General features: G+C 39.6%; 1 protein-coding gene across 1 annotated transcript in view; it reads left to right on the plus strand.

Moving 5' to 3' along the window:
* Positions 1-23,991, plus strand: part of WDR70 (WD repeat domain 70) — a 105,563-nt gene that overhangs the window by 72,055 nt on the left and 9,517 nt on the right. Inside the window, exons 11-14 of the mRNA XM_062017890.1 lie at positions 6,116-6,200; positions 7,155-7,293; positions 22,292-22,392; positions 23,283-23,362. Coding sequence (XP_061873874.1) covers positions 6,116-6,200; positions 7,155-7,293; positions 22,292-22,392; positions 23,283-23,362 — 405 coding nt within the window. The remainder of the gene's footprint in view (positions 1-6,115; positions 6,201-7,154; positions 7,294-22,291; positions 22,393-23,282; positions 23,363-23,991) is intronic.

Consider the following 23,991-nt stretch of genomic DNA (forward strand, 5'->3'; position numbering starts at 1 on the left):
ATGGTGGCTGCCTAAGACAGGCTTTGGTACAGAGAATAGCCTACTCAGTATTTTGCAGGCAGGTGCAAGCATACAACCCAAACGCTCTGAATGGAAACCAGCTGTAACCAGAAGCTAAATGTATGCATTAGTGTGGCCCCAAGGCCAAATAAACAGGCCTAGGGAGAGGCAGTATATGTTAATGTCAGATAACATTGTTCCTAACATATGTGCAGGACATCTGGTCAGTTCAGTATGTAGATGTAGACAAAGTGAGACTACAAATACAAGTATATATACCAGGATAGAGGTATTAATAGATGGCAGAAACTCTGAAGGAGGAGATGTCTTTCCAAGCCCAGGGGTGTATCTGGCAATTGTTTCATGTCCTTCCTGCCTCTCCCCAACCCAAATCCCTCATGAGTAGGGTGGTGTTGGTGGCTTCTATAATAATATGCAGCTGTTATTGGATACTACCTCTCTGACTTAAACTTTGTATCTCTTGCAATGTTTCAAAGATTTCAAACATTGAGTTTTCAGAGTAAGATGATGGTGGTCTTTTCATCAACAGTGCTAGGCTTACAAGGGCATGCTAATACCACTGGAGTTGTTTCTTAATTGCTGTTCAGGCTTATGAATTCAGAGTTCTGCTACTGCTGTACTCATCATGAATGAGCCCTAAGTAGTTGAGGTAAAACTTCTCAACCTTGCTGGGTTGTACTAGGCACATGCTGTGTGAGAACCTTTTCCTTCTTGGAAAGTAGGTGAAACATCTGTCTTTCTGTTCTAGGATAAGTGAAATGCTGCATCTGTCTGCAAGGAATATTGCCCATGAAAAGTGTCACATAGATGTACTTTATAATATTTAAAGGGAAAACACTGTGTTTTTAAATACTAAGAGTAAACACGGTTAATGATTATTTGAAGAATATTTACTAATGCTGTCTTAAAACCTCCATTTGTGTAAATTCTCTTATGTTTCCCATTTATGATTGTGGATACAGAGACAACCTTTGCTTATTTTTGTTGCATGTGGCACTTTCACTTGCCTGCTCTTCCTTATCTGTCTCCAGATCATGTTAAACAGACTTCCACTTAATTACATTTAATGTACTACTATCTGCTCTAAGCTATGTAAAATATTGATTGATTGTTTGCAGAATCTAAGCTTGTATGGAAAGTTGGCCTCTCAGTGTGGATAAAAGTGCTACCTTTGTCTAGTGCATTAAAAAAATAAATAGTTCTATGTGCACTGTGATAGAGAATAAGAAGAATTCATACCTTATTTTGGCTTGTTTGGTTAGTGCTTTAATATGAGCTTTGGATCTGTACCAACAAAAGCAGATGTGGATGCAGCATTTATAGATTAACACACCTGCCAAGTGCTGAGGATCAAAGAGAGGATAGTTGTTTGGGGCTTGGGGACTTTGATGAAAGCTTGATCAACTCTCCTGCATCTGATGTGGATTTCGTGTTGGATATGAGAGAGATGAGGCACAGCTCAGCTGCAAGCACAAGGGAAAAAGAAAGCTAAGGAGCTGTTTAGGAGAGTTCCCAGTTTTACTCTTGTTGGGTATTGGATAGTAACTTGATAGAGACTATGACAGTAATTTTTTTCTAAACACGGTGAAGATAGTATTTGAGGAGCATTTTCGTTGTTTAACAAGGAAGACATATGCATTAGGACTGGACTTGGAGTTATATTATAAAAGATTTTAAAAGCTGTCTTTGATTCTTGGTATATACAGAATTTATGGAGTTAGTTATTGTCGTAATATGAAGCAACAATGTCATTACTTCCACAAATCTCATGATAGCTCTTAGCTTGATGGGTCTTCTAATTTCTGTGGTGTGAAGACACTCTGCAGACTTAGTGCCATCTTAATCAGTAAACTTGTATAGGAAAATAAGTTCACCATAGTTAAACCCAAGAAAAATAAATTTGCATTTAAGTGTATCGGATAGCTTACACAGATACATGATTTCTTTTGAGCACAAAAAAGTCTCCCATTATCCTTCACTTCCATATGCTTAGAGAGGATGATGCACTTCAATATTTGGCCAGAGTGGTACAGGTGCAGGTGATGGTGACAGCTGTTCTGAGCATAAGTGCAGAATCTTCAATTTGTGACTTCCCTCCAAAGGCCTTTGGCTTGGACTGAGTATGATCCAGACCTGTCATGCCTCTAAAGGTTGTTCTTTAGCCATTGCAGCTCCCTTTGCAGAACCAGTGCAGAATGCTGCATGGTATACCTTGTTCTGTAAGGTTCCTCCCTTCACACGTGTATACTGTAAGCTACCACAGAAAGGCCCAGAGTTTATAAACATACTCTGGTTGTCCCTCAATCTAAGCCATGTTATGCCTTTCTTATCCTGTATTTTCTTTCTTTAAATTTTCCATTTCATCGAGTCACAGAATCATAGAATGGTAGGGATTGGAAGGGACCTCTAGAGATCATCTAGTCCAATCCACCTGCAGAAGTAGGGTCACCTAGATCAGGTCACACAGGAACACATCCAGATGGGTTTTGAAGATTTCTAGAAAAGAAGCTTCCACACCCTCCCCTGGCAGCCTGTGCCAGAGCTCCCTCACCTTCACAGTGAAACAGTTTTATGTTTAAATGGAACTTCTTGTGTTCCTGCTTCGTCCCATTATCCCTTGTCCTGCCACTAGGTACAATAGAAAAAATGAATTTCCTCCTGACATCCACCATTTAGAGATTTCTAGATATTAATGAGATGCCCTGCAGCCTCCTCTTCATTAGACTAAACAACCCCATCCTTTTTTCATAAGGAGGATGTTCCAGTCCCCTGATCATCTTGGTGGCCCTGTACTTTACTCTCTCCAGAAGTTCCCTGTCCCGCTTGAGCTGGGGAGTCCAGAACTTGCCACAGATGAGGCCTCACCAGAGCAGAGTAGAAGGGGAGAAGAACCTCCCTCGCCCTGCTGGTCACACTCTTTCTTCTTGATGCATCCTAGGATGTCATTGGCCTTCTTGGCCATGAGGGCACATTGCTGGCTCATGGTTAGTTTATTATCAATCAGGACTCCCAGGTCTCTATCTGCAGAGCTGCTCTCCAGCAGGTCAACCCCCAGCCTGTCCTGGTGCATGGGGTTGTTCCTTCCCAGGTGCAGACTCTGCACTTGTCTTTGTTGAACCTCATGAGGTTCCTCTCTGCCCAACTCTCAAGCCAGTCAAGATCCCGCTGAATGGCAACACAGCCTTCTGGGGAATCAGCCAGTCCTCCCAGTTTGGTATCATCAGCCAACTTGCTGAGTATACACTCTGTCCCCTCAGCCAGGTTGTTGATCAAGATGTTGAACAAGATTGGCCCCAGAACTGAGACCTGTGGAACTCCACTGGCCACAGGCCTCCCAACTCAATTCTGTGCCATTGATCACCATCCTCTGGGTTCTGTCATTCAGCCAGCTCTTGATCCACCTCACTGACCACTTGTCCAAGCAACACTGCCTGAGCTTTCTGGTGAGTATATTATGGGAGACAGTGTCAAAAGCCTTGCTGAAGTCAAGGTAGATGACATCCACTGCTCTCCCCTCATCTAGGCAGCCCGTTATGCCCTCACAGAAGGCTATCAGGTTGGTAAATCAGGATTTCCCCTTGGTGAATCAATGTTGACTCCCCCTTTTCCTTCTTATGTTCAGTGATAACATTCAGGATTAGTTGTTCCATCACCTTTCCAGGGGTGGAGGTGAGGCTGACCGGTCTGTAGTTTCCTGGGTTGTCCTTCCTGCCCTTTTTGAAGCCTGGAGTGACATTGGCCTTCCTCCAGTCCTCAGGCACCCCACCTGTCTTCCATGATTGTTCAAAAATAATGGAGAGAGGCTTAGCAATCACATTAGGCAGCTCCCTCAGCACTCTAGGATGCACTCTAGCATGCATCCCATCAGGACTTATTGACTTATGAGCCTTAAGCTTGACTCACAAGCCTTTTGACCTCTTCGTCTTACACCCAGGGCAAGTCCTCTGCTGACCAGGCCATCCTACTATCCTTGCTGGACTGCATTTCTTGAGGGCTGGCCTTGGCTGTCAAGACTGAAGCAAAGAAGGCATTCAATAGTTCAGTCTTCTCTACGTCCTCTGTCACCAGGGCACCCTCTGTGTTTAGCAGCGGGCCCATATTTCCCCCTCATCTTCCTCTGGCTACTGATGTACCTGAAAAAATTCTTTTGTGGCTTCAGGTGTTCTTCAAGTGTTTCACAGCATTAGACAGGTCATTTTGCTATCATTTATCCCTTTACAAATACTAAATCATTTATTTCTGCGCAGTGCAAGGCAGTGTTCATTTGAAATTAACCATGACTTTTAAAGACCTTCTAGAGTCTTCGCATTTTTTAAACTAGTAGATTATATTTTGTTGTTAGCAGAAGAGCTATAGTTCACTGCATCTCTCCTGCTAGAGCCTGGCAGGACTACAGCTTAGAGATCATGTCAAGGCTCATTCCACTGGGAACAGAACAGTCTTGGCTGCTAGCCTTAGATCTGTCCCTATTCAGAAGACTTGCAAAGTGGCCAAATGGTATCCTTTGCATGCATTTACAAAGTGCTAGTGCTTTAGATATAACATCTCACTGATAAGTGGTTTTTCTGTTGCAAGTAGGAGGGAGAGGAGAAGATATTGCAAGACCAAATACTTTGAAGTGTTTGGGATGGAGTCTAGTGCAAAACAATAAGAAAACAGATATTCCCAAAATAGAGACTCAACATTTTTCTGTCTTGTAATTTTTTAGCTTTCCAATGAACAGAAATATACTCTGCTCTAGACATCATTTATTTAAGTTGTCCACTTCTTAAAAATATTTTGTAGTAAAGAGTTATCCTAGTCTTTAATTTAAACACACGTGATGTATGAGGCCACACATGACTGCTTTCCTGGTAAAGGGTACTGCTGGCCTTGATTCTTTTGTTATAGCATGCTACTTTTTTTAAAAATCTCCCTCCCCCCCCCCCCGTTTAAGTTCTTGATCTCAAAGACTGTGAATCCACAAAGTGCTTTCAGGCAACAGAATTACTTCCCTGCAGGATTTGTGCTTTGGAAGGAAGCAGACCTGTGTATTAGCAGTCAGTCACTTGCCTGCCTCCTTTTCCTCCTAGGTCAGGATTATAAAATCTCAATATTTTTAAAGATAATTTTGTTTTGAAAGTCCTTTTCACCCCTGAAAGCACTGAGGCACTGATATCAAATGCAACGAGATTGTGTCTAGGTGCACAGGGAGGTGATTCAGTGCTCAAATTCCCTACCTCATCTCATGCTGGAAATATGTGTCCCAGACAGATGATCAGCAGACATGTAGATCTCCCTGAGGATAACTAAGCAATCTCTCTCTTTTTTTTTTTTTTTTTTTTTTTTCCCCTCCTGTGCTTACTTTGTTAATATGTCATAACTTTGCAAAAAGGAATAAACAGCCTGACATTTACTGGCCTACAGTCACACTATGTTTATCAAAGACAGACGAGAATTGCTATAAATGTCTTGCCATAACCTTGATTTTTGGCTTTTATGGCCAAAGGTAGTGTGGAGGGGTGTGAAAAGATTTAATTATAGCAAATGTAGATTTACTTGCTTCCCTTCTCCCCTTTCACCAACAACTAACTGATTCCAGGGCCTGTTCGCCACACTGAGATGCAGTTTGTTGCTGTTTGCCTGATATAGAAGGGGGACTTAATGTGCCTTCCATTCTTCATGATCATTTTTTTCAGGGCAAGTAGGAGAAACCAGCCACACAAAAAAAATGCTTTAGTTTTTGATCTAGAGAATCCATGGTAACTTTGTTTTTTTTTTTTTAATGTATCTGAGAAGTTTGTTTACTCCTAGTAGCAGAGCACCAAAGCTTACAAACACAGAAAAAATTACTGTTGAGGGAATCTGATTCCAGCGTGTGGGAGAGTTGGCTATAATGGAGTTGAACCACTGCGCAGAAGTTTCTGATCTACCAGAGTGCAGCAGGTTGAATCCTTGCACTTTCATAGTCATTTAGGCACAAAAAAACTTCCAAACCATCCCCCTTTTTGAATGCTTCTACTCTGTCATTCCATTAGTTTTGTGTTTGAATTAGTGGATGGAATTTCTGCCTATGTGAACATTCGTGACTTAAATTCTCCTTTCTATTTCTTAGGAGATGATACTTTAAAGATATGGGATATTAGACAATTTAAAAAACCTCTTAATTCAGTGGAAGGACTGCCCAGCTTCTTTCCAATGTAAGTACTCTAATTTATTCCAGCTAGTAGAAATAGTAGTAGGTGTGCTGAATGGCAGGGAGTCAACCACCGTTCTCAGTTCTCACTAGGTCCAGAACTGCACAGAAAGGACTGCACAGGAGGACCGTTCAATGTTCTTTGCTGTTGTAGGACTTCATGTTACTTTAAGAAATCTCATATTTTTTAATGATAATTCATAGCTAGCTTTGGTCATTTTTGGCCTTTTTTCAGTCTTAAATGTCTTGTGTGTAATTAGATTACCAAGTTTTCAAGAGGAGACCTGTTCATTGCCTTATGTTTGTATAATGGGATATATAAGTAATCCTCACTCATATTTGGTGTATGATTAGTAAAAATGAACTGGATTGAAAAGTAGACATAACATGAAGGTGCATGATATGAATTCAGTTTGTCATGTTAAAATGACTACTGATGACTTCTCTTTTGTAATAAAATATTGTGCTGCAGAGTGTTAATTTTTTTTTTAATTGATATTACCTGCATTTCTATAGCTATAGCACAGGCAATTCAACTCTTAAGGACAATTTACTCTTTCAAAATAAGCTCTTAAAAAGACAGGTCATGGGCAGCTCGATATTTACTGAAATTTGCAGCATAGAGGAAAGTAAACAAATGTTTTTCACTACTATATAAACACACTGCCTTGCATCATTGAATAATGTATTATCAACAAAACCAGATTTCTTGACGGACTTTTTTTTTTTTAATTGTGATAATCAGATTTGGAAATACCCTTTTTTTTGTTGTTTTCTCATATTGGAAAGTTTAAAAGACTTTTGAGCAGAGGAGAGTATTTTTGGGAGAGGGCTTTTTATTGCATCTGCAGTTTTGCTTATTCAGTGCACAGCTGTAATTGTACCTGTGAACTGTGTCTGATAACTATAGTAATAGATGACAACTGATTTACCCAGTACGATTTGTTTTCTTCAACAGGACAGATTGTTGTTTCAGCCCAGATGATAAAATACTTGTCACAGGCACCTCTGTTAAGAAAGGTCGTGGAAGTGGGAAGCTCTTTTTCTTTTACCGAGAGACGTTCCAGAAGCTGTATGAGATAGAAGTTACGGACGCAGTATGTATTTCATTTTTCTTTTGTCAACTATTCAAAATATGAAAAAAATAATATTCATATGCTTTTCCCCCCACACCCCTTACACAGGTACTGGTTATATAGTAACAGTACTGTAATTTTTCTGCTCCATATTTAAGAGATAGAGTGTTTACTATTGTATTTATCAAGGGTTTCTGTGAACCCTTTTGGATGGGTGGAGTGAGACTTGAATTCTTAAACATTTATGCTGTTTATTCCACCAGCTATCATGATGAAATTCCGTATTGTGACAAAATTCCTACTTGTACCTGACACTAGACTTTCGGTTACTGAAGAATGTATTTCATGGAACTCTACCTTGTGTAAATGCAGTAATTGTGTGGCAAATGGAAGCATCATTAGGAATTCCTCCATCCATTCTCACCAGTAATATAGAAACCTAAAACTCTGAATTTCTAATACAGAAGAGTCTGTGTATGGCTTGAACTGCCTACCTATTCCCTCATACAGAAGAAAACAGCTTATTATAATAGTTGAAAAAATCATCCTCTCACTCTGTGATGTACACAAGTGAGCTTATAGATTACAACGGGAGTAGGAGAAACTCAAACCGAATTGCCATTGCTGAAGTAATGGAATGAGTAATGGATAAGCAAGGATCTGCTGCGTCAACTCAGACACTAGGGCACCCTCAGCATTTAGCAACAAGCCCACATCCCCCTCATCTTCCTTCTGCTGCTGATGTACTTGAAAAATGCCTTATTACTGTCCTTAACATCCCTGGCTAAATTTAATTGTAGAAGGGCTCTAGCCTTCCTAGTTGCACCCCTGCATGCCCTGGCAGTGTTCCTATACTCTTCCCAAGAAGCCAGCCCCTGTTTCCACCTCTCATAGATGGCTGCTTTCTGCCTGAATTGTCTCAGCATGGAGGCCTCCTACCTCCTTTTCCCCTTTTCCTTCTTTCTTGCACATTGGGACACACTGATCCTGGGCTTGGAGGAAGTGGTGATTCAAGATTGACCAGCTCTCATTGGCACTTCTGTCTTCTAGAATCATATCCCATGAGATCCGTCCAAGTAGGTCTTTGAAGTTGCCAAAGTCAGCTCGCCTGAAATCCAGGGTCACAGTCCTGCTCTGTGTTCTGCCCCTTCCACACAGGGTCTTGAACTCTACCATCTCATGGTCACTGCAGCTGAGGTTGCCTCCAATCTTAACATCCCCAACCAAGCCCTCCTTATTTCAGTACCGTGTCCAGCAGCACACCCCTCCTTGTTGGTTCCTCGATCATCTGCAACAGGAAGTTGTTGTCAACAGTCTGTAGGAACCTCCTGGACTCTGTGTGCTTGGCTGTGTGTCTATCCCAGCAAATATCAGGGTGGTTGAAGTCCCCCATGAGGACCAGGGACTGTGATTGTGAGGCAGCTCTCAGCTGTTCGTAGAAAGCCTCATCCACTTCCTCCTCCTGATCGAGTAGCCTATAGCAGACTCTACAACAATATCACCTGCCTTGCCCTGGCCATTAATTTTTACCCATAAGCACTGTACCAGCTCCTCATCCCGACCCAGACACAGTTCAGTACACATTAATTGTTCCCTCACATAGAGAGCAACTCCACCTCCTTGCCTTGTCAGTCTGTCTTTCCTGAACAATACATAACCCTCCATGGCTGTGCTCCAGTCATGGCAGCTGTCCCACCACATCTCTGTGACCGCAATGAGATTGTAGCCTCACATCCGCACCCACATCTCCAGTTCCTCCTGCTTATTCCCCAGGCTGCGTGCGTTGGTGTAGAGGCAGCACAGGAGCTTATTCAAACACACAGGTTTCCCTGGGCGGATGCAGGAGGTTCCTCCCTGATTTGGCTCTTCCTCAGGGTGGTCAGCCTTCTGTATCTCAGCCCAACGTACAGATGAAGGGCACTTATCATTGCATTCCCTGTCCTGCCCTGTTTCCCAGCTAGAGGGGACAGCTTGTTCTGTTTTACTTCTCCCTCCACCCCCAAGTCCCTTAGTTTAAAGCCCTCTTTATTAAATTTGGTAGTCTACTCCCAAATAATCCAGTGCCTTTACGGGAGAGAAATCCCATCCCATCCTATGAAGCTGTAGTCCCCAAGAAAGGATACATTGTCAAAGTACCCAAAGCCTTCCCGCCGGCACCAGCCTCTCAGCCAGGAGTTCACTTGGCTGATTTTTCCACTGCAGACTCCCCTTTATCTCTAGTGAACAGGATAGAGGAGAAAATAACCTGAGCCCCTCTACCTTTTACTTGCTCCCCCAAGGATTTAAAATCCATCTGGATCCTGGAGATGTCATGCCTCATGACATCATTCATACCTACATGTGTGAATGTACAAGTAGGGGATAGTAGCCTGTGTCCCTGACAAGCCATGGCACTTTCTCAGCCACATCCCTGATCTTGGCCCCAGGCAGGCAGCACACCTCTCTTGACTCCCTACCTGCTCCACAGATGCCCCTTAGCAGCAAATCACCCACAACAAGCACCTGTCACCTCTTCCTGCGATGTCCATTACCTACTGCAGGTGGAGCAGCTGATGGGTTGTTTAGTGGGTTTTCCCCTTTTGGAGCTCCCTCGTCAAATTCCCATGTTGCCAGTGCCTCATACTTAGTGGACACTCTGGAAGGTTGGCTTTGAAGACGAGCCTTTGCCTTTTTTTTGTAGCCGGTCCATGACTTATTGGATTCATTGGAGGCTTGCACCTGATTGTGGAATTCTCCATCTATCTCCACTTCTTCCCCTCTAATACTACAGAGCCTACTCACAGTTCTTTCACCAGACGCTGCAGTTCCTGAACTTGAGGGCACCTGTGACACATTTTTGCCTCAGAGGCATAGGTCCCTAAGCAGTCTGAACACTCTGCACTCCACCTGGACCGAAGCTTCTCTACTAACCAGCTCTGTCTGGGTGGATGCATTGACCTTCACCTGGGTTTTGTCCTGAGCCTTGGCTTTAGTCTTTAGTCGATTGCTCACCATTTTGCTAGGTTGAAGCTGGGGCACTTCTCTGACTTCTGCTTCTCTAAAAGGGCCGTGGGGTTGTTCCCTGCCCGTGCTCGCTGCTCGCCCTGCCTGCGCGAACTGCCGCGCAAAGTGCCACGCCCGCTCCTGGTCGCTCCCGCTCCCTGGTGGACGATTAAATGCTCGCGGTTGCTACGGCTCCACCTCCGGGCAAAACCAGCCCCTTACAAGGGCTGCCTGATCCTGGCGGCTCTCCTCGCTTATCTTCCACTCCCCGTGCTCCAGGAACCCCCGGATTACCTCAATCGGCTGCACAGCCGCGAATAAACGAGCCTTGACTCTGCTTTCTTTACCGCCGTTTCATTCCTCATGAAAATGATTCCAATGATTTGAGTTGCATTTAGCCCAAACTACTAAAGAAAAAGAGCATCATTAGTCATTTATTTCAAGTGTAAAATGAAAATAATAAGTCTTCTTGAGGTGATTCATATACCATGTTAGTGATAGAATGTATATAATCAGAATAACAAAATCTACTGTAAAGAGAAAACATAAACTATTATTGTTACCTCTGTAATTTCACAAGGATTTTTTTAAAGGAAATGCCAATAACCTTAGAAAATTGGAAAACACTTAGTGAGTGGTAAATGTTATCTTAAACCCCCTTGGTAAAGAGCCAGTGTAATTGGCCTGTGCATGAACCTAGGGTGTAATGGGAAAATATTTAATGGGAGTGTTTGACTAAAGCTATGTCTGGCATCCCTTTCCATTGTACTACACAAACCTTTTTTCACCTTTTCTTTCAAATTTTCATGAGAAAATCCATTACTGTTTCAGAGCTGCTGGAGTGAAATTTTGTGGTTTTACTAATGGATTAACGGTCAGATTAGTCTGCTGTTGTGGCAGGGTACAGAATATTTATCTGCTTTTTATTTCAAGTATTAGTCCATTAGGCTGAACTAGTGACTATATTGTTGTGTCCACTGTATTATTATGCTACCATGTAGGTATTGAGATTGCTGCAGGACTCCAGCTTCTTTTTGATAAATAGCAATGCTTTTTGAAGAAAAACTAAATAAATGTCAGAAGGGGTGCAGACCATGGGCTTTGTCTCTGGACAGTAGCAGTGTGCTGGCAGGAGGAGATGTGAACAGGGCAGGTACACAGTGATGCTTTCCTGACTGTTGTGTTCTGCCTTCAGTGATCTGTGACTTAAGAGGTATCTTGATGCAATTGTAGGAATTTTACAGTTTTTAGCACTCAGTGGATTTTTCTTCCATGAGTTTATCAAGGACTGAAATAATCCATATTCCAGCATAAGGCCACCAAGAATCAGGGAACTGGAACATCTTTCATATGAGGAAAGGCTGCGCGAACTGGGGCTGTTTAGTCTAGAAAAGAGAAAACTGAGGGCGGATCTCATTAATACTTACAAATATCTATATGTTGGATGTCAGGAGGTTGGGGCATCTCTTTTTTCTATTGTATCTAGCAACAGAATAAGGGGTAATGGGATGAAGCTGGAGCACAAAATGTTTCGTTTAAATATAAGAAAAAAACTACTTTACTGTGAGGGTGACAGAGCAGTTGCACAGGCTGCCCAGGGAGAGTGTGGAGTCTCCTTCCTTGGAGGTCTTCATATCTGCCTGGGTATGTTCATATGTGACCTGATCTAGGTTGACCTGCTTCTGCAGGGGGATTGGACTAGATATCTCTAGAGGTCCCTTCCAGGCATATCCGTTCTGTGATTCTATGTTGCAGGTTACCATCCCTTCCAGGCATATCTGTTCTGTGATTCTATGTTGCAGGTTACCATCAGGGTCATTTACTTGTTGCAGATTAGATCAAACCTCAGGGGTAAGAACTTCTGCCTGTCCTACTGTCATAAGGAAGCAAATGCTTTGCGTTCAGTACTTTACTGTGGCTCACTGGCTACAGATCTGATTGGAAATTATGAGTGCTTTGATTATGACCATAGTTATGTATGCTAAACTGTACAGAATTTCTTTCTGTTTGAAAAGAACCAAACTTTTAAACAATGCTTTTATGTACTTGCAGCTTTTTTGTAGGTTTTGTATGTATTTCTTCTATGTTGACAATATTATCTGAGAACAATTCTTTTGTTCACACCTCAAATATCCAAAAGAAAATATTTGTGTTAAATTTCCACAACTTGAGCATTTTGAGACTTATTTTATGTGGCAAATCTGTAATTGCCTGCAGCATGTTCTTCACTAGATTTAGATGGATGAGGAGACTTAAACAGATATCAGGAAATATAACTGCCAGAAGAGGGGTTTGAAGTGTTTGCACAGAAACTCAGAGGCCGTTTCCCTTTGCTTTCCTCAGGTAGTATGAGAGGAAGGAAGACCTGTAGCTGCTTTTAGATAAAGTCTCATCTTTTGAGATGTCTGAAACTTTACTCTCTTTCTGGAGTGGAAGGGAGACTTCATTGTCAGATGCAAGTCAAGGGATGATTTATTCTTAATTCTTGTTTTGGTTATGCAGGTATGAAATCTACGGATAAAATATCTAGTGTATGGAAAACAGAGTTGGGTACACAACATTTTTCCCAATGTCAGTTTAATTTAAAATATCTGTGGATAGCCACTTGAATCAATCTCAAATGTCTATCATTAATTTGTCTTGGATCATCCGGTAGTTATCCTTATTACAGATAAGGTTGATTTTTGCCAGCAGTAGAGCAGTCATTTTCCACATGTGGAAAGGAGTAGTATGACTGGTTACTGCCAAACAGGAGTGGCCCTTTAAAAAGATGAAGAAAACCCCAAGAGTGGAACAATTGCAGAAATCACTATTTTTCATTGAAAATTTAAATGAGCCAAGATGATGAGATCATATACTTTATAAAATGAGATGTGCGAGTTTTTAAAATATTCCACTGTTTTTTAAAAATAAGCAACAATACAGACCCCAAAATTTATGGTTGTTTTGGGAAATCTGTTTCTGTTAGGAGGATTCTTCAATGTTTTCTTAGTTTTTCAAATATTAGCAAAAGTTAAATTATTACATATTTCTGAAAATACCTCTAAGGGATGTTTCAGGAAGGTCTTCTGAGACAAGCTGTGAATAAAGCTTCTTTTTAGATTAAAGAGTGAAAAGGGAAGAAGGAATATGAAACTTCCAGCATCCTTTGTGCATAGTTGATACAGGATTGCAGTATTTCTTTCGTTGACCTCAAATGATATAATTTACTATTTATAAGGTGCATTAATATAGTAAAGGGCTTTTCACTGTGTCCCATTTTCACTATGATTTAAAGCTTTTTAATATAAGAAAAATAAATTCTTTTAACTTCTGGAAGATATAATCATGCTACTTCTGACTTTTTGTTTTTTAAAGCCACGTATTTTGTTTGAAAGGAAAAGCCACATTCTCCACAAAAAGGAAGTAAATACAATATTTAAGGTCTGCTAAATTTTTATGCTGATCAAAGTAAAAAAAAAAAAAAAAAATTTAGCATGACCAATGAATTGTAGGAATGTGTTGTTTTACAGTGAGTTTTATTGTGAGTTTTATAGTAACTTGTCAATTTTTATTCTCTGCTTTCATATACAGGGAGAAAACATGGTTTCCCTGTATACCTTGCAACAGCATATACTTTGTTTTAAGAGGGGCTGTCAATAGAGGTTTGAGGTATGAGAGGAATAAACTGTGCAGGTTTCCTTACTGTAATGGAGAGGGAGTGTGGTGTGCGAAGGTTGACTGCATTACTGGTATGCTTATGTTGTATATTGAGATCTTACTTTAAATTATTGGCCTCTGAAACTTCTTTTTAGGATATTTCTGGTTTCTACACAGAAAATAGTGGATTTTAATCTGCTTCTGGTATCTTTTCTATTGAATGCTTCCACACATTTTCTAAGTCATGTCTCACAAGGGAGAAACATTAGTGTTGTTTCCTCTACTACTGTATTCTCAGGAGTGCTTTAAATCTAATGATAGTAGGTCACTGCTTTCTAGATATTCCCTAACCTCCCACCTTATTTATTGTAGTTGGCTTTTTTACCTGGAAGAGCTCCAGAGGAACCTCAAACCTAAAGATTTTTGCAATTGAGGTTTAAAGTAGATTTTTAATATAAGTATATTTTAATTGTGTGAGTAGCCTGTGGTACTTTGATCAGAGCATGCATAGCGTCAACATATGAGTGTTAACAATCTTTTATCTCAAAAGAAGCAACAACCTGGAAGCAAACTGTTAGGATTTGTTGTTCAGCTTCACAGACGTTTGGAAATGGCTTAGTTCTAAATCTATTATTGCTTTTTAAAATTAAAAATACATCAATTTTGTATGAGTTAGTCTACATTTTTTCCCGTCCTCTGATGGGCGCGTCCAAGAGGCAGACCAGCCTTTCCCAGATACAGCAACATGGTAAGCCAAGTTGTTGGCTTTTGGATCACCACTATGCTCTAAGACACCAGCAAAAAGAGGTTACAGAGTGTGCAGTGGGAATTAATGTTGTCTCTTAGCAGCATTATCTTTCTATGATTCTTAAGGAATAGTTTCTGTTGTTCTTGCTGGGGAGCATATGGTTAATGTAGCTGATACTTCGTGCAGATCTTCTGCAGAGAAATCAAGATGACCTTAGATGAAGGAAAGACATATCTATATAAAAGCCTTTTGATACTGTGTTAACTTTATCAATTGACTTTGCTTTGCTTCTACTGCCTGTCAGCCCTGGTTATAATGTAGAAATAGTGTTATTTCTCCAGATACATTTGCCATTAGCTTGAGTGTAGAATACAGAGTTTCTGGCTTATTTTTACCCTTTAAATTCCAGCTGCATAGAATTGGAAAGAAAATATCTCTTTGAATATTTGGGGAATAATGCGCTAGTATGTTTTAGGAAAAATATGCTGGTCTGTTTGATTAGAAGTGGAACCACATTGTCAGCAGGAGTAGGGAGGTAATCATTCCCCTGTGCTCGGCTTTGGTGAGGCCACATCTCAAATACTGTGTGCAGTTTAGAGCCCCTCTCTACAAGAAGGGCATTAAATGCTGGAGAGGATACAGAGGTGGGCTAGCAAGCTAGTAAATGATTTGGAGCATGTCTCATATGAGGAACAGCTGAGGGATCTGGGGCTCAGAGGAGACCGTCTAGTTCTCCACAACTACCTGAAAGGAAGCTGTAGCCAGGTGAAGGTCAGTCTATTCTCCCGAGTAACAAGCAATAAGAGGAAGTGGACTCAAGTCACACCAGGGAAGGTTCAGGCTCAATATGAGGAGGAATTTCTTTACTGAAAGGGTTGTCAGGAATTGTAACGGTCTGCCCAGGAAGGTGGTGGAATCACTTAGGGAAAGGCTGTACTCCATCTTAAAGGTCTCTTGCAGCTGAAAAGATTCTATGAAAAGTCTTTTAGGCCTCTTTTTGAGCTTTATATAGTATGAGGGCATGATAGGAAGTAAGTGTTTCATTTTGAAGCTTTGAGGTCTTGAAGACAAGCAGGAATCAGTCTGCTGCCTTTAATTTAGAATGATTATGGGCCTTTTCTGAAGCCCAGTGTCATGAGACTTAGTATAGTTTGAGACGTTTTCTTCTCTTTTAACAAGTGATGTTTGTGTTCCTATATGTTTAAAAGATATTGCATTTCACAAGGAATTCTTCACCATGGATATGTAGGGATTTCACAGAAGTGACAGAAAAGAAGTGCTAAATAAAGTAATTGTGTGCATTTTTGCAGACTGGGGTTTTTTTTTTGGGTTGTTTTTTTTTTTCCAGCAATGTCTCAATTTGAAAAAGTACAATTAAGGTAAATGTCCAACCCAATTTGACCACTGCTGTGGTGACTTGTCCTTACAGACTCCATGGCTGCAGTCAGAATGTCATCTTACAAATTCACTATCTTCCCTGCTGACATGCCTCTTATCTGGCTGTCTGCACAGCCAAGTGCAGCAAATTTGAACAGTGCTGTTCAAACAGAACTCATACATACCGTCATGGCCACTGAAGCAAAGCTTGCACATAGGAAAGAGAGAAGGTTTATGTAGGTTTTTCTTTTCTTAACTGAAAATATTTTTTTTGAACAGCCACTATTGCTGTCACCTTTTTTATTACAGAACTTAAAAACAGATTCTGAAGGAATTAATTGTTAGATTTTAGGTTAAGAAAAAGTAAGCAATAAGGGTAAACGTAGACTGTGTTAGTTCCTGTGTTTATCTCCATTCAGTTTTTAAGTATCACTGGAGCTGGACTTGGTCTTTCAAAATAAGATTGTAAAGATTTGTTGGACAGTCTTAGGAGTTTGCATCTGTTTTGTTCTTTCTGGAATGAGAGTATTTAATTTGGCTTCCAGGAGCCTTTGTCCTTGAACTGGAGAGTTTTATCTAAGTAGCATAACATATTGTCATATAGATCCTCAGTTTTCTGTTTTTCTTCTATAGTTATTTTGGCCATTGTAGGCCACGGGGATTCACCTGACCAAATATAGATGTCTACAGCTGATCCAGTCAGCCTAGGCTCCTTTTTTAATCAACAGAGAAAAATAAACACTTCCAGACTGTGATTTTATCTCATCCTAAAATAGATATCTAAATTAGGTTAGATGAAAGCCACTGTAAAATACTGATTTCTCTCCATTGACTATAAAGGAAGCTGAAAGCTCATAGGCCTTTAAATCTAAAGATTAGAGAGATAGACATAAGTTTGGTGAGGTACGTTTCACCTAAGATCTTCACTTCCCTCTATTGGTGTTCATTATCTCCGATGCTCTGGCCTTGCAAGTTGCAAAGCAGAAGACAATGAGTTACTTGTGCAATAATTTCCATTGATGTAAGGATTTATGACTGCAGGCAATTTACAGGAGAAAAGCCTAACACTTTATGGTAGGGTTGTGCTAGCTGAGTGTTTCAACAGTTAGAGGTGTGTGAAAGCCTAGGATTAGCATTTTCCCTTTCAGTTTTTGATGTTTGGTTTGGGTTGGGTTTTTTTTTTGGTTTTTTGTTTTTTTTTTTCTTTTTCCAGTTTACAAATGGGATGTTGGCTGCACACTTACCACAGAGACAGCACAAATGTTAGCTCTATGTCAGCATCATTCAGTAGAGATTTCCACCCTCTCATGGTAGTTTTCTATAGATGTGGAAGCAGATAGCTGCCATCTTTGTTTGTCTGTACTTTCATTGAAACAGTTTTCACTATTAACCATAGGAGCAGACATTAATTTAGTGAACTTAGCCTTAAAGTCTGGTAGCTGCAGATAACTGTATAATAAATTCTGGCGTTTTGGTTGAAGGTCCAGAACTATCAGAGAAGAGTAAAAGGTTGTACCTGAAGTGAAGGGGAAGAAAAATTAGTGAGGTTTATTCTAACAGTGCATAACATAAAGGGAAGCATTTTTCTCTTTTCCTCTTCCCTGCATTGCAGGAGAAACTTTACTAATTAACTTGAAAAAGGTGGTACATTTTCATACATTACCTGAAAATACACTTCATATTTTATGTTGATTTTTGGAGACAAATGTGTAGTATGTAACCTTAAAACCTAACTATCTTTAGGGAGAGGTTGTTGTTTACAAATAAAACAATGCTTTATCAAGAAACAGTAAGACTTCCTGAAGGACAGGAAAAACCCTAAAACATCATTGTATATTATGGGTTCTTTAATATACTCTTGCATTAGCAAGGAAAGAATATAGCCCCATTGATCTAAGTGTTGTAGAAGTTATTCCTATTCTTGTAAAAAATATGAAAATGCTTTGATTTTTTTTGGAAAATGGTGAAACTTGGTATTGTACCAATCTTGCAGCAAATTATGACCTCCTTATTCCCTTAGAGCAGTATATGCATACAGAAATATATGTCTAATAAAATTTTGCTAACAATAAAAGATGGTCTGTTATCGTGGAGTTGTATACATATACATATAAAGGTAGATATCACTGATGTGAGAATAAGATATTGATTCTTTTGTACAGCTTCAGCTCACAGATATGTAAAATGTAAGTGTAGGAATGCAAGAAGACAGCAATAGAGGGAAACCTTACTTTTCCGAAGCTCTCTTGCACCAGAATGAACAAAGATAGAGGTGAATAATACTTTCAAGAGACATTCCTCTTGCATGCTCTCTTTGTTTTGTTACCTAATGGAGAACCTTTGATTTTGGTAGTTTCAAAACATATTAGTGAGACTGACTGCTCAGGCTCTGGAATATAGCAGAAAGATATTTTAGGCCCAAGAATTAATGTTTATGTGAAGGCTATACTTACTCTGTAATTCTGTAGGAGCTAGGAACTCTTGCTGTATTTGCTCAGTTTTTTTTCTTAATATTCTCTGTGTTTTCAATTATGCATCCCCTATGAGGTTTTTCACAACCCCTATGATCTCTACCAGACCCTGTTCCCAATATGAAAATTACCCTTCCTAGTGCTTTTTAGAATTTGTTAACTCATGTTTGTCTGTACTGTTTCTCCTGAGGCTGGTTCTCGCATCTTAGATACATTCTATCAGTGCTGTAAAACTGAGTGTTTCTACCTGAAGTATGGAGCAGAGAACTGCAATCTTGAGCCATCTTTATAAGCAAAGATCTAGGAAAATTGTTTCAATACTTAACATCACTGTGTAGTTTTATGACTTACCAGCTTCATGGTTTCATCACAGGGGTAAGTTTGCCATTCCTATGTGACAAATAATTTTAATCTTTTCTTAGTGACCTTGTAAAATGCCCTCTCTGCATTGCTTACTCCTGCCAGGGTGTTACCCAAATGCTCTGGTGGTTTCATTTGAGGTAACTACCTGTTGCACACATCTCAGAAGAAATGCGGATGGAATAGCACTTGAGGGAATAGCAATATCATCATTTTTGCCTGTCACCTTTCTATGTGCTTGTGAGTTTTATGGTTGAGGATTACCACATACTATTAAGCCTTTAAGTTATTATATGCTAAAAAAAAAAAGTAAAAAAATTAGTTATTGTTTGGGTAATTCATGTTTTTTCCCTTTAAAACAATAGTGTAATAAATTTAGGGAAAAAGGTGTGACTCATTTCAGGAACGATCAGTAATATGTTCTGATTTTATTAGACAGTTGCTTAAGAAGATAAACATTTTCATCTGGATGGCAAAAAAAAAGTTTTTAAAATTGTGTAGATAATTTTTTAATTGACTTTTAGTTTAAGTCAGTATTACAAGACAATCTGTTACCTGAAAATAACTGCAATGACTTTGTATCAATAACATCCCCTCTTTCATAGTGACAATAAAGAAGATAAATTTGGAGTGGTGTTCCTAAAGAGTGACTGTGGAATGGCAAACTTCCGCCTCGCCATCTCAGAGGAAAAGAAAGTGGCAGCAGGCAGCCTGTGGAGGTTTTCATCAGACACAAGTGCATTGCTGGCAGGTTGAGAGGGGCTATTTTTCCCCAGTACAGAGCCCTGGTGAGACACATCTGTAGTACTGGGTCCACTTTGGAGCTCCTGGTACAAGGGAGAAATCTCCATATTTAGGATGAGTCTAGTGAAGGACTGCAAAGGTGATTAAAGGCTTGAGTGTCTTGCACAGAAGGAAAGGCTTATAGAGCTGTGATTGTTCATCCTGGAAAAGAGGAGACTTGTATAAATACATGAAGGCTTCAGTATAAATATGTGAAGGGAGACAGGAGGATGATAAAGATAAAGCAAAGGTTAGTGGTGCCTGGTTACAGGACAAGAGGCAATAGGCACAAACCTAGGAAATGGTTCAATTTTTGTTTGGTTGGGTTTTTTTATGGTAGCAGTCGTCATAAATTGAAACAGGTTCCCCAGAGAGACTGTAGTGTCTCCATCCTTAGAAATAACGGAAAACCAAACCAGACAGTGTTCAGAGCTATCTGTAGTAGCTGACCATGCTTAAAGCAGGGTGCTTGAATTAGATAATCTCCAGAGCTCGCTCCTAACTGCAACCATTCTGTAGTCGTGTAAGATTGAGTATCAGTAGAAGAGTATCTACCTGTGTACATAGGTAGGCCAAGCCAGGAGAACATTATTTTCCCTGCTGTTAACACACATGCTTGCCTGGAGAACTGGGAGGTAGGACCTTCTTTGAACTGGAATTTGATGTTTTGCATTTCCAGTGATAAAGATTTCTACCTGAGCTATTCTAATTGTAAACAGTAGGAAAGTTATGTGTATCAAAGGATAAATGTTCTTTTGGAGTTATTTTTGTATTGTAAAGATTCCCCTTTCTCCCTCACTTCCAGTGTGAAGACCTAGATTACAGTTATCCCCTTATTGTGTAGTTGTTTAGGATTTTTACTACTTTAGCATTATAAGATTGTGAAAAAATACTAGGATTTAGTTCAGGAATTCAGTATTTTTAGTCTTTTTAAAGTATTGTCAATTTCAAAGTAATCTGAAAATCATCATAAGTAGTTTTTATCATTTCTTATAAAGTAGGTTTATATACTGGTGGATTAATAAAATTACTTGCGGTTCAGAGCTTGTATGCGTTAGCTTTTAATGAATTATATTCTGGAGACATTTTATGGTTTCAGAAGATTTATAGGGCTGCATTTAATAGCAGTTTCTTTTGCCTGCCCTGGAGCACGCGCCATGGTGGTTTTAAGTGTGCTGTGCATGTTTGACAAGTTAGAAATTTAGCAATCCTCATCAGTCCTGAGCCATACCGTCTCAGGCTTTGTTTTTGTTGGCAGGTGTCCAGTACCATGCTATAAACCACATTTACTTGACAGTAGAAAGTGGAGAACCACATTAAGTACGAAGTTTAAAAAGACTGGCTAAACACATGCCATAAATATTAATAAAAGAAAAGGCCACCCACCTTTGACCTTCAGTACTTGTCATTGACTTTGTGTGTTTTAGAGATACATTTTGATCATTACACAACAGTGTGAAAGAATCTCTTATTTAAATCAAACAGCTTCTTAGCAACTTGTGTTGCTTATTTTGGTGTTTGTGGCATGGATGTAATGCATTATTAGAATTCGATGTTGTATGTAAGAGTTACGTGTAAAAATATCACTATATTATCCTTTAGTTATCTCATAATGAGCAGACCAGGTTTACTTGTACCTCTAGGCAGATGAGGAGGTATAATATTATGTATATCTATACAGAAGGAGGATGTTTTACAGAAAAATGAATATCATTCAGTGAAATACTAACAGGATGATGCATCCTGCTAGATCTGGATACATTTATTACATAGGTCACACAGGCAGTGTTAAGACCTGTCTTCAATCTTGGACAGAGTTACTACCTTTAAAAAGTAGATACTTTCTCCCTTCCAGTTAGTCAGATGTATGTACAGGTTTTGCATATGTGTTAAGATGTGTTGTCCTTTGTGGCAGATCATACCCACTTAATTTTGCTCTCTCGAGTCACAAGCTCGTGTCTTACAGAGCTTCTGTGCTGGGCAGCTGAATCAGAGTGAATATAGTAATCATCTGGAGATTCAAAGTCACATGGAAAACCACGTGTGTATAAAAAAACAATACTGTTAATGTCTGAAAATTAGTTTCTCTGCTTACCAGAAGGGTGACAGAGCTGTGAGACATTGGCTTCAAATACCAAGGTCTTCTGGAATGTTGTGAGTAAGAAAGAACTGAGAGTGAAAAACAACTGCTCTTCCATTTTCTGCAGTCAGCATATGAAAGGTCAGCACTATGTCAGAAGAACAGAGAAACAGATAAAGAATGGGATGGAAGAATTAAGGACTAAAAACAAAAATGCAGAAGTCATGAAGGCCTGCGTTGCTGTATCTGAAGCATTTAATTGTCTTCTTTCAAATTCCCCTTTAACCTTCCATTATGCTTATGAACATCATCGAGCAGTTAGACTGTGGAACCCACTAGTTATCACACTGACACCAGTTTGTGTTTTCGTGTGTGCCCGCTACATCCATGTGTTGTCACTTCATTCACATTATATTTTGCTCTGGAGAAGCACTTTTAGTCATTCACATATTCATGTATTCATTCATGTGCTTAAGCTTGTTCCCACTACAGGTGACTTTGATGCCTTTTTTGCCAATATGAATATTAATTCTAAGATCTAGATAAATGACCAACTAACAATATATTGCTTTATTTCAGAGTGTTGTACGTTGCCTTTGGCATCCCAAGCTGAACCAGATCATGGTTGGCACAGGAAATGGTTTGGCCAAAGTGTACTATGATCCTGTCAAAAGCCAGAGGTATGTAATCATGAATAATGTCAAGCACATTTTTCCTTTTTCTCAAATTTAGCCTGATTTTCTGGTTCTGTGATTATATTAAGGAATTAGAAATAATGACTTACTAACATTTGTTTGCAGAATCTTACTTATTTAATAACAATGTTGACTTCATCTATACCAAGGGACATGAATAAGATGTTCTTCCCCTTTATGAGTTCAACTTTATTTCACTAGTAATCTAAAAGCATGCTGTGTTACAGTTCAAAATTTCTGGATACTTACATGGATGTTTAGATGTGAGGCTAAACTCTGTTTACAAGACTATCAGAAATAAGTTTTGTTTTTCTGGTCTTTATTAATTTAGAGAACAAAGTACTTAGTCATCGTTGTTTGAACCTCTGTCCAGACTGCAGCCTAAGGCTCCTAGGCAGAGACCACTAGAGCCTTAGCTCAGTTTTGTGCCCAGTCTGTTTCCTGGTATTTATCAAGAGGAGGAAAACACCAGCAGTTTAAATCAGTCTTGCTGTTACCAGACTTACACAATCTTTCCAGCTGGAGTTACAGACACCTCTGGTTAGATAAATGCCACCTCTGCTGCTTAGGAAGAGTATGAGGAGCAGACCGTTGACCATCTTTGGAGAGAAGTACTTTCAGTGTACACACTACAAGTACTGTGGACAAATGAAGTGTGAAATGAATCCACCCTTATTTCCGCATGTCACATAAACTGCTCTATAACAGAAACACTAATCTCTCTAGTCTTCTTCACATGTGCATGGACAGGCAGAGACACAGATATTCATGAATATTTAAAGTGCTATATAATTTTGTTGAGACTGTGCCTTAGATAAAAATTGTTTCTGTTTGATATAAACAGGCCAACTGAATTGCTCTATGTTTCCTCCTAGGGGAGCAAAATTATGCGTGGTCAAAACAAAACGAAAAGAGAGACAAGCGGAAACTCTTACACAGGATTACATTATAACACGTAAGGAAATTAAACCTATATTTATAGCAGCATCCTTAACTTTTTTCTCAAGTTTGAAATAATTTCTGTATCAATTATGTATTTTCTCCTCCAGAAAGTTGCAGTCTTTCATTAAATATTGATCATTAATGTGAGTTGTTAGTGCACCACATAATTTTTTTTCCTAGCCTTCTGCAACCAGAAACATTCTGTAAAATTGTTGATAATGATTGTCTTCTAAATTCTGATGCACCTGAAAGCCCAAAACAACCGTCTGAAAAAACAAACCAAACAAATGAACTAAGCCTCCAAAATTGTTGAGCTTTCTCAAATCTTCAGATTTACATAGCTACATTTGTGAGTGTAGATGGGTTTATGAAGTGTTTTGCCACTTGGGAATACTAAGAGTGCTAGTGGCAAAGTCAGAGACTTTAGAGAGAGGTCTTGAACAAATACTGTGTTGTTTTTTGAAACTTAGAACTTGCCTAGAGTTGGATGAATTTTAGAAGGAGACAAAGGGATCCACTTGGAGATTTTGGCCCTGCTATTAGCATTTACATGTGTAGTATTTTCTTGTGGGAAATAAGAATAGTCTCTTCATCCTATTCTTGTTCCACCATGTTTGGATTCAGCTCTGTTTTCCAGCAATC

This window comes from Colius striatus, chromosome Z (assembly GCF_028858725.1).
Source record: "Colius striatus isolate bColStr4 chromosome Z, bColStr4.1.hap1, whole genome shotgun sequence".
In the NCBI taxonomy this organism is placed as follows: Eukaryota; Metazoa; Chordata; class Aves; order Coliiformes; family Coliidae; genus Colius; species Colius striatus.